This window comes from Zerene cesonia, chromosome Z, assembly GCF_012273895.1.
Source record: "Zerene cesonia ecotype Mississippi chromosome Z, Zerene_cesonia_1.1, whole genome shotgun sequence".
Lineage (NCBI taxonomy): Eukaryota > Metazoa > Arthropoda > Insecta > Lepidoptera > Pieridae > Zerene > Zerene cesonia.
In genome coordinates this window covers 3,547,254-3,558,952 of record NC_052122.1, presented here as the reverse complement: position 1 = coordinate 3,558,952, position 11,699 = coordinate 3,547,254, and the positions used below count along the sequence as shown (strand labels likewise).

Here is an 11,699-nt window from a genome sequence, read left to right as displayed (position 1 = left end):
TAATGCTCCTCTCTTTCAGGAAGCTGGCAACCCAATCGCATAACCTCTCAGGAAGTCCGAATGATGGTAATTTCGACAAGAGTGCTTTGTGCCAAACCCGATCGAAGGCTTTCGCTACATCCAAACTTACAGCCAATGCCTCCCCCTTACTCTCAACCGCCTCCGCCCATCTGTGAGTAAGGTAGACTAAAAGATCACCAGTTGAACGGCCGCTACGGAAACCGTATTGCCGGTCGTTAATCAACTGATGCTCCTCTAGGTACCTCATGAGCTGGCAGTTAATAATGGACACCAATTATCCTTCTTCAATTACTTGCAATCCTTTAATTACATTTAAGCATCTTTGACGGCAGTTGTTATCTTTACTTTTCTTTTAAATACCTACCGTCAGACAGAATTATATTTGTATCCGGATAAATGTTGCGTTATTACAAATGACCGGAGCGGAAAGTGCGCAGAAACCATCGATTTGTGTACATTATTTACGCATATTAAATAGGTGGTTTTTCAATGAAATCCAACGTATCTCAGTTTACGCTTTGTTAGAGCGGCTCGTGTCGGAGAATATTCATATTTATACCTTTCTATGAAAAATCTGTTCAGAGTTATTTGTTTCAAACCACACGTTCAGGAATTTCATTTCTACAGTTCAATTATTTCTTCAATGCCGGTTCAATATAAATGCCGAAGCTATTTCATTGCAATTTTTAATTCACGCATATTTCTACTCTTTTAAAACGTCTGGCTCAGTCATTATATCTTGGATGTTATCAGTGACAAAATGGGAATGTTAATTACAAATGAGACTGAATCGTCGCCGTAACCGCCGAAACGTTCAACGAAGTACACAAATAAATCACCACGATACGATTTCCAGCCATCTTCAAAACGTAAATTTTTCTATGTATATAGGTACACAGAATGGAAAGGAAAATGAACTTAATTTGTTGGTGGATAAGGTAAAGTTCCGGACAAGACATTGCGCAACCTTTCACTAGGGCTCACGTAAGTAATTAAAACAGGATGATCCAGGATTCGCCCACTTGAACTTTGCATAGCTCTCCACTGTGTCCTGGCTAGGGCGGATGCATATCGACCAAGTTTGATGATATTGTGAAGAAGATTTGGTTATAACTGTTCCGAATATTTTTCACATCATTAGGCATAGTACGACATATTTCTTCTCCAATATATGAGCTTTACCGTTAAGTAGGTATAAATGTAATGCAAAATGAATTCTATACGATTCTGAAGAATGAAATAAGTTCGAACTATAATCCAATCACAATAGCGTGAGCTTTCCGCTTTAAAAGCACCTAACTTTATTAAGTCGAGCATAGACACAAACACCGGTCCTGCGTTGGAAATCATAACAATGCACCGGGCGAAGTTAGACACGGAGTTTTTAAAACATATATAAGTTGGACGCGGATCGATAGTGTGCACTCATACTCGAACCCGCATTTCGTAACGTGAATCAGTCATTTTATTACTTACGATAATTAAAATACGTACACGACCGCTATGAAAATGTGCTAGCTTTTGTGTAAATAAAAACTTTCATGATCTTTATGCTTTAATATAATATGCAAAAATAAAAATAATAATACGGGGCAAAATGTTGTTCAACAATTCCGAGTATTCGGGTGAAATAATTGGATATAGTATATGCTTTTGCACGGGTACTAAATACCGTAACCCTTAACAAGAAAATCTTTTGATTATAACATAACTCACTTATTTTTCTTATTTCCCCTTAAATAGATGGGAGTTACAAAGCGTGAATGAATATCATAAAACTACATAGTTTAGCTTCATTTATATTCGTAGTTTTTAGTGTACACAGTGCCAACCCAGACTCTTTACATTGCGGAAACATCTCTTGTTAAATAATGCAACATTTATTCTGCAGATTTTGTTTCACGTGTTGACTCACTTTAATTGCGCTTGTTGCATAATAGAGCTTTAATATGAACGCTTTTTGTGTATTATACAAGTATGTAGGTACTTAGACAGAAAATATATGCACTTACTGCATTAAATTAAATTTTTATTTATTATAAAACGCAAATGTGCCAGACTTTTTTTGTTATATCAGAACTACCTATGCGAATTGCGAATGCGCTGCCCGCCTGCTTCAGGAGGTAAGTGATAATAAAAAACTGACTGGATAAAAGGAATGGACTGGGAAGGATGAGGAAAAGGGAATGGGCCTCTGGCTCACCCATACACTGTACGAAACACAGTAGCATGCTACTCTTTGTACTATATCACGCCGGTTTTCTGTGGGGAAGTGATGACCCAATTTATGCCGAAGCGTACTCGACTCCCAGACTAACTGATCTATCAACACACAGTACAAACTACTGGACCGATCGGGATGAAATTTGGGAAGCAAATAGCCACTATGATGTAGGTATCCGCTAAGAAACAATTTTGACAAATTCTACCCCAAAAGGATAAAATAGGGGGTGAATTTTTTTTTTGATACTCGAGCGAAGCTGCGGTTTAGATTAATTAATTTTATACATCACCAATAATTATAACGTTATATCGATATATAAAGGGTCAACCAAAAAATATTAGAAGTGGGATATGTTGAAATTGCAAAAGGTAAAATTATTAATTTAAAGTTCAAAAGGCTCAACGTCTTAATAATGACTTAAATTAAAGTAACCATTACTGCGCTCGGTACTATTTACTAATATGGGGCATATTTTTCGTTCTACCAAAGAAGAGATGTAACAATAACGTGTACGTTAAATCAGCTTTTAAATCTGAAATTACTCAAGTGCAACAAACATCTAGATTAAGTCATAAACAAGCACAACACATCCAGGTTGTCGACGGGCGACAGCAAGCCAACAACTCCACGTCTATTCAGTACTGAAATAACACTAGAATATAAAAAAACCGAAACACAATTAATTTCTTGTTTAAATGAAATCTATTGCTTTTACAATATTAGCGCAGTTGCGTAGTATTCGTTAATGCGATGCAGTGCCACTCAACGGAGATCGATATAGTTCGAGATGCTCTCGAAAGAGTTCACGAGTATCGTGTTATATTATTGGAAAATGCGATAGAACAGTTCTAAAGGTAATTTATAATTATCTACAGAAGTAATAGCATTCTTTTGATCTTTATTTTGTATGTGTAAATTGTTTTATTGTAAACTTCCCTTAAAGAATGAAATACACACTACCACCATAACATTACGCATATTCGCAGTATTCAAATGCAATCAAAATAAAACGAAATGATAGTAAAACCCTAGTTTTATGACCTGTTATAAAAGAAAAAGGTCACAACGAAACAATATTAAATCACGTTAAACAATAATCGAACAAAATGGTTCCATTGCGGTGTTACGTGATTTCATTAACACGCGTGTAATTCGGTAAAAAAGTCGCCACACGCCCGTATGTCACCCTATTCGAACGCAACGCAAAGTGGCAAAACCACGCAAAAACCTGTCCAATAACGACGTGGGGGCGAAATTCAAAAGAGCCCACCTTTGCGTTGCGCTCAAACAAAGTGCACAAAGAACTACGTGAAAATGGTACTGACAGGACCTTTGCAACGATGCATTGGAAAGGACAGCTGACATAACTCGCACTTTTAATTCCGGCTTTAGGTTTATTGGAAAAATAGAATTTTTCCATTTCAGCCGCCCCAAATCTGACCGTCCGCTTCGTTTAGGGATTTAAATAACAAATGTTATCAATAAGGTTTCCCGGATCTGACGATCTGCCAGCCAGCCAGCTGCTACGAAAATAGATCCTGAGTATCCTGACTGACCTGACCTCCTGACATAATTATCTTCACTATATATCCAGTATCGTACCCAGGTCTCTTAAACACCTATGTATGAACCACTAGTCCGAAGGGACTGCGATCAACTTACGTTGAATAACTTTCTTTTATTTGAACACATGAACGATAACTATAAGGCGAAACATCCATCAATACGTAGACAGGTATTTTAATAAATCTCGGTAGGAAGACAAACGAGTCCCATAAATTTCCGTAACACATATCGGACAAACGTGTTCATCATTGTATAGGAAATTAGATCCGGAAGGTTTTGTGGGAACGATAGGAAGAAGAAAGAATTAAACACGTAACCCCCTCCTCCACACAACAGGGATACAGCTGTGTTATTTCTTTTGCCAAATCGCAAATTAGAAATATGACGATAAAATAACGATAAAAAGATACATACTTCAATGAGGAATTACGATTTGAATCAATTGAATCTGGTATTCCTTGCAAATAGTTCTAGAACACTATAACACTCGTTGATCGACATCGTATTTAGAGTTGTTTAGAATTGGGTGACATACTACAATTGAATGATACCTTGGATTTGCATCTCACTGTATAGGCCCACTTTCATTCATATCATCTCAAAGTTTAAGACATAATTATAGTAAAAATGCGTGCAAAGATTTATAAGGTGGCTGATCCACGATACGGCTGACCCAATTCAAATATTGCCATTTGAAAATCTAGTATTTTTCGAATCGAAAATATTTCTACACGAAAATTTTACTATTTTCCTGTTTGTATAAAACCTCTCATGCAATCCAAAGACTATTGAACCAGCTCTAGACGAAAATGAATAAAACGTTAATAAAAAGACTACATTATATTTGTTTGAATCAACTCTACCTCATAGAAAAGCTAGAAATAGCTCTTTTTATTTATTTCCATGGCATTTATATGCTTTTATAAACATTTTCGGAACGACATTTGTTTTGAAATACACTTTTCATGAAATTGATCTTTGTCCGCTATATAGGTAGTTGCTACATCTATAACATCGATAGATTCACAATTTAATCTCTTAATAGCACATAGTTGATAGATTAGATTATGTAATACCACACGTAGCCCATACATGAATATACCATCCAACCGTCAACGCCTTCAGATCCCCGGTAAGCCGCTGCATCAACGCCGAGTGCGCTCCACGTAACGTCAATACAAACACGATACATGCATTGAATACCACGTCACAGACCGCTCCAATACTTAGCTCACTGCTTCAATTAATACAGGAACATTAGAAGTTTTCAGCGAAATACCACGTTTACAGTTAACCGCTAACTAACGTCGTGTTATCACGTGACAGTCGTGTATATTTCCTCGTCCTCATTTCAGTTCGGACCAATTGTATTTATTGACGATGTGCCCATTAAATACATCAGAGATAGTATTTGTACAAAGTTTCACCAGAAACATTTATTCATTAATCATAAAAAATGAAAAATTCGTTACTTTAGCTGAAAAACGTATAGAAAAAAAAAACAAACAGAGCAAGTTTTCCATTTATAAAATTAAAAGAGATTCGCGAAAACGCCATTGGCGTTCGAGTTAAAACCTCTGAACACACAACAAGTTGACGAGGCAGCGGGATTTGCGAACGCAACGTCGATTACATCTCGGCGATTTCTGAAAACGTGGTCATTGTATGCAAATTGTTTTTAATATTGTACGCCGATGCAAAACACGCTATGCGAAATAAAACCAGCACGAATGCTGTGTGTTGATGTTAGGAATCTATTTTGATTTGTACGCTTGTATTGCAGTTTACTTGTTGACGGTGACACTATGGTTATATACGCCGCGATGTGGAAGGAAGGCGAGTAAGTTACCTGCGGATATGTCGGTGATGTAGGAAATTGTTATCTATACGTTATAGCAGGATGCGGTAGGGTTTGAGTTAGAAATATTATTCACACACCGAATGAAGGATCGTTACGTTGACTATTATAAAATTCTTAGAGATATTCATGATGTAAAGAAAGAAATAAATTTAAGTCTTTAATTTTGAAGTTTGTTTAAATGATATCGAAAACCTGCATACCTAACTTTGGCATCTACAAATAGAAAATGTAAAAAGAATATACCTTATACTAATGCTATGCGAATCTACACTTCGATTGTTATTTCCCAAAGCTAATCTTCTTTAGAAAGCTTAGTACTTCGCAGAAGCGAGCCGGCCAATTTAATTTCACCACAGATACAGACTACGCCTTCCCACTCATATTAAATATATAATTCCAAATCCTTCAACAGTATTCCGCAGTCAGTATTCTTCAAGAAAACCGTGATAAACTCGAGCGTATCATTCGCAAACCTAACCGCAATAGCATAATCCATTAGTCCAGGAACGATTCACGTTGTTTGAAACTTTTTAAATTTCCCGTATCGCACGTCCTTCTTCTCATAACCTATATATAATCTATTCCTTTAAAAACTCAAACAGACATTCCACATTCTACGCACACCATCGCCCAACATTCGGAAATGTCTAGCCACAGTATGCAATCGCCTCGCCCAGCCAGCTGTAATCTACGTTCTACAGTACTCACAAGGAAACTGCCGTTGATCCCCGAGGACAGCAGGTACTCGGCTGCGTTGCGTGATATCGGGCCGTGGTACCACGAGTGCTTCTCCAGCGAGTTGACAGGCGTCACGTAGTTGCTCGGCACCCAGCCCACGCCGCCGGCCAGCGTGTGCGCCTCGCACCACTCGCCGCTCTTGTTATAGCTCATTATTCGCACCTGTTCCCCTGCACACACCAACGATACCTTGTATACTACTATATAATAAATCGTATAAGATATTAATTTTGCGTCTTACATAATTATAATATCTTACAATACACAAATATAAATAATAAAGTCCCAATTCGATTGCAAATGCTCAACGCTTATTTAAAGTTAAACGTCCAATCACATTGGTACATTGTTTCTGCTATTTAATTGAGTGTATGTTGTACTCGATGAATGACTGTAAATGGTGGAACATTGTGCGCAATTTCAGCAAATTATGTGAACAATATGCTACCGTTATTAATATTCGATATCAATTATCTATTTTGCGAGCGCAGCGTAGGACATAATGAAATATTTGTATAAGCCTTATGAGCTTATAGGAGCGACATTTAACACATGACCGAAATTTTAATTAACGCATAAATTTACCTATATTTAATGGAGCTTGTTATATATATTTATCCCACCAGCAATGTGAGCCATTTCGAATAAAGATTCTCAATTGTTTTTTTTGGCTATTTGAAAATAATTTTATGCCTCATTTAGGAACTAAAAAAAGGCAACTGCAAATAACGAGATCCCTTAATATCCTTAAACAACCGCAATCTTTATGTACACGCATTAATTAAACAGAACACATAGACCTACAGCAGTCCCTCTTAACCTAGAAAACCTAGAAAAAAGAAAACGTACTATATACAATTATCATTAACGTTATATCCACTCCAGACCTAATTCCGATTGAAATAGCAAAACGATGAAGACAAGTACCACCTGTATCTACGAGATTTCCCACGAGGCGGCGCGCAGCAATTCTAGAAAATGCCAAGCCCGTTTTAAATGGACTTAAACACTCTGATATTTATTAGTCTAGTTTTAAACATTTTTCCTCTAAATTGACCCCATAAAAGTGTGCATAATAGTGATAAACGTTGAAAACCGTAAAACGGACTGGAAATGTTACTCCAATATACATTTTAGAAGGTTTACGCAGCTTATGCATTTGAAATAAAAAGCGTTCAAATAATAATCCGCGTGGCGGAGCTTTTTGTCGTTGCGACATTGGCTGCGGATTTACTATACGTACGATTTAAAAACATTTTTGCAACAACAACCGAGTGTATTTATCGGGTTTTGTGAAAAAGAAATGTGTATGTCAGTTTCCAAATGCATCGTCTTTTTGTGCGCCCGCAGAGAGCTTTTCACAAAACTCAACATTATTAAATATTTGTTAAGGAATAAAAATGTATGGAGTATTTAGTTACGATTTTATATTTTTCGTCCCCAAGACGTCTTATTTAATGCAAGCTACCCGCCCCGGCTTCGCCCGTGCTACAAATAGCCTATAGCAATCAGGGATTCAGTGCATATCCAACGGTGAAAGAATTTTTTAAAATTGGCCCTATAAGTTTTGTGGCTAGAGCACACAAACAATATTTTGAGCTTTATATAGTACGATGTATGCATATTCCATTTCAATGCTTAAAATATAATCGATTTGCTCAAAAATAGTGATACGACATACGACAAACAAATACGAAACCTATAAGTTTAATATGATCAAAGCCACCCACAATAACAACCTACATGTACGGCTGAACTTTAAAACCCATTACATAATAGCGGAGATGACACAAACAATGCCCATCTTAATGTAAGAACATATCACGTATGAAATGTAAATGGTTATCTGCTCCCCGACATATTGAATAGACAAAGGCTCCACCGCACATAATGGATCTTGGTAAAATCCATTATCAATGTCCCCATTCATTATAGTCCGATGCAAGCCGGCTGAGCGCTAATTGCATTGTTACCTTGGATGTACTGGGTTAATTTAAAAATAGGTGCCTTCAGCGTGCTACGTCTCACCACCACGCTGAAACACCTTTGTTCTGCGGCTCTTTGTAAACCGTGATACATTTTCTAAAGCATTATATTAGCAATGTTTTCATGTCAGACTTGTTAGGTGATGTTAGAGCTGTGTTTAATGGCTTTTCGTGCTATATTTTTATTCTGTATTGTAAGACGTAAAAGCTTATAAAAGCTTCCTAGAACATGACAAACTATTTGTTTCTTTAAAATATGTATTGTATTAATAACAAAAAAAAACCACCAGACGATTACTTGGAACACCTTTTACCTTGATGAAATAGCCTATATCACAATTCGGTGAATATATTTTTTTCATCAATGTGTGTTTAGATTTAATTTTTTGCCCTAACACATCTCAATATACCGAGAACGTTAATAAACATTTCGATTTAGTTTAATTTTATTCAGCACACCATTATCTCTCCTCCAAACTGACTAATTGCCAAATTAGCGATGAAAGCCAATACCGATTCAATCTCCGCGTAAATGAGTATCAAAAACGCATCATGCAAAACTGAACCATTGTGTAAATAAACCTTTGAAAGATCCGATTAGAATTTAATTAATTAGTCTTCTAACTACATTTCCTTTGAATCCCGCACGAAGTTGCGCCTCACATTCAATGTTACGTAGCTGATGTGGAACAGAGCCTCGTGGGGTGTTATGAGGATGTGCAGTCACATCCGGAGTCGCAGCTAATTACCAAGACTCGAGTACACCATCAAAGAGATTCAACATTTCATGTCCACAAGTTAATTAAAAACTATGCACGACGCCATGTAACTAAGTCAAGACGTCAATAATCTAATGTAAAATAATATGCGCAAGAAATTGATATGTTGTTGGATAAAATTATTATTATGAGGTTATGCAAAATTGAAGCAATATTAACTGTTTATTTCATAGCGGATAATATATTGCAAAAATACGGGGGGCTTTCCGCGATGTACTAATTTCAGTGTGGGAAAAAGACAGAGCTGTATAGGTCATTTAACACCATCACTTTCTTCGCCACCAGTGTGTGAAACTATTTCTTTTAACAAAGTTCTAAGTTTGACAGTTGAAAAATTTTGTTTCAGAAAGTAGATTAACATAAGCTTTAGCATTATATATGTAGTAATAGATATAGAGACGATGAGCATTTTGAACCAAAGCAGTATTAGTGGTATGTACAGTTCATTGAATTTTAAATATCATCATACGATATTCCTTCCGCAACCTAGAATTGTGAGGTACAAAACGAAACCTACAAATAAGTGAATACAGTGAGGAGTAGCAAATAAATAATTAAAGATCTAATCAGTTTAAAAGGTAACTTTTGCACGTGAAGCGATCGTGCAACAAAATACTAAAGACTTTTGTGCGAAAATTCACGGAAGCGCTACCTACAGCCGATGGAAATGTCTACGCATTTTCGAGTCTTTATTTCTCCAAAGCTCCACCTTTGCTCTAAATAATACAACTACGTGCTACTTTAGCCGGAAATAAATAGTTTTGGATTCATTTGCTTTAGTACTCTCCTACATATTAAGACTTCTATGGAGTGCAGTCAAAAACTTTTAGTTGCGAAGTTAATATCGCTTCTACTGTTTGATCGCGCGAATCTCACTAATGAAATTGCTTCTTCAGCTTAACTCTAACGTCTGCAGGAGACATAATATCATGTGACATAAACGCAAGTGAAGCCCTCGCAGCAAAGCTACCCATTTGCACGATTTTCCAGCTACCTGTCACCGTTGTTTATACGACCTAATGCCTGCACAAACACGATGCCCACAAAGTTGGTAAAGCAGTGTATCGGCCATTAGCAATTCAATTATCTTAGAACGGCTACACGTATATTTTTAACTATGATACATTTTCAGGGGAGAAACAATCAATTCGAAATTAATTACTTTCTGGAGACATTTTCAAGAATTGAGTGCACCAAGGCGTGCACTCAATTCGTTCGTGTGAAGCTAACAATTCACTGTGTTTTCCTTACGTGTCGCAAATGTAGAAACATTATAAATACGCTCGTCAGAACTGCTTCTAGCGGGACATTGTAATAGAGCCGGTAGCCGCCACCGTATAGCTACGATATGCATAATACAACTGCATTTCATGTGTGCTTGTAATTTTTTTAATGCACTTTACACCCACAACTTAACGTCGAGTTTTTTAGTGTCGTGTATTTTAATGGTTACAGGTGTGGTCGTTTAATGTGATATTGAAGTTATGTTAACACTGCATAATTAACGTCGTAACTAGAAAATATATTGTAATAATAGTTGTTGTAATCGATACTAAATTCCTAACGTAATGTAAATAACTGACTTACGTTCTTTTAAGACAAATCATTCTTCGTAGTATTAGACACGTATATTGATTTCGAACTACGCATAAAATTCGCATTTGATCATTGGAAATATAAATATATTTTTACTAGGCACTACAATACCTTTCTTAAGGCTCAGTTGATTTTCCCCACCCGCCTGAAAATCGTACAAAGCAACAAACAACTGAGGGTCGTCTTCTTCATGGTGCGCCAAAAGGTTCTCCTTGGAGGTCCATCTGTCGTGCAAAAAAAAATAAGATTGTGAGTTGCGTAATGAGAAGGGGCACTGAACTATGGTTTTAACAATAAGCTCGATGAGATTACATGCAGCTCTATTTTTACACGCTTTTTATTAGCTTCACCTGTATGTTTGTTTGTTTGTATGTTTGTTTGTTTGTAACTGACTTCTTTGGGCGCGATTTTGACCCACTTTAAACGGCCAGATTTCGTTCAAACTTTGTAGATTTATTGAGGACCGATGACAATACACTAATTTGATAAAATTATTCTAGTTTTCAATTTGCAAAATATGATTTTTGTTAAAGCGTGTTTTATAGTTTTTTTAAACTATTATATTTTATTAATCAAAAAAGTCGACTACTCGTACTTTTTTTTCAGTTGCCGCGTGAAAGTTTCTCCGAGTGAAACTCTCTGTAAATTCTGCAGTTTCGTAGTTTTTGAGGTAACATACTGATACGACGTTTTCATGAATAAAATATTGCCTAAGTAACATGGAAAAAACTCAATTAACATTCATTTCTTATTAGGCTTTACGGCAATTAACGATTCTGATCGACGTTGACATTCCCACTCTTGATATTAACAAGCCTTGGGGATATTGTAGCACTGTATTGATTCCGCATAACGCTAAAACGAACACTTCGACGGCAAATTCAAATTCTAATCATTCATTGTGATTGTGATGTTACATCCTGGGCCAG

The 11,699-nt window shown here is 36.5% G+C and overlaps 1 protein-coding gene across 1 annotated transcript in view; it reads right to left on the bottom strand.

Annotated features, from left to right (window-relative positions):
- The window catches only part of LOC119835413 (tyrosine-protein kinase Abl), a 55,964-nt gene that overhangs the window by 26,527 nt on the left and 17,738 nt on the right, over positions 1 to 11,699 (bottom strand). Inside the window, exons 3-4 of the mRNA XM_038360191.1 lie at positions 10,882 to 10,994; positions 6,381 to 6,580 (exon numbers count right to left, since the gene is read on the bottom strand). Coding sequence (XP_038216119.1) covers positions 6,381 to 6,580; positions 10,882 to 10,994 — 313 coding nt within the window. The remainder of the gene's footprint in view (positions 1 to 6,380; positions 6,581 to 10,881; positions 10,995 to 11,699) is intronic.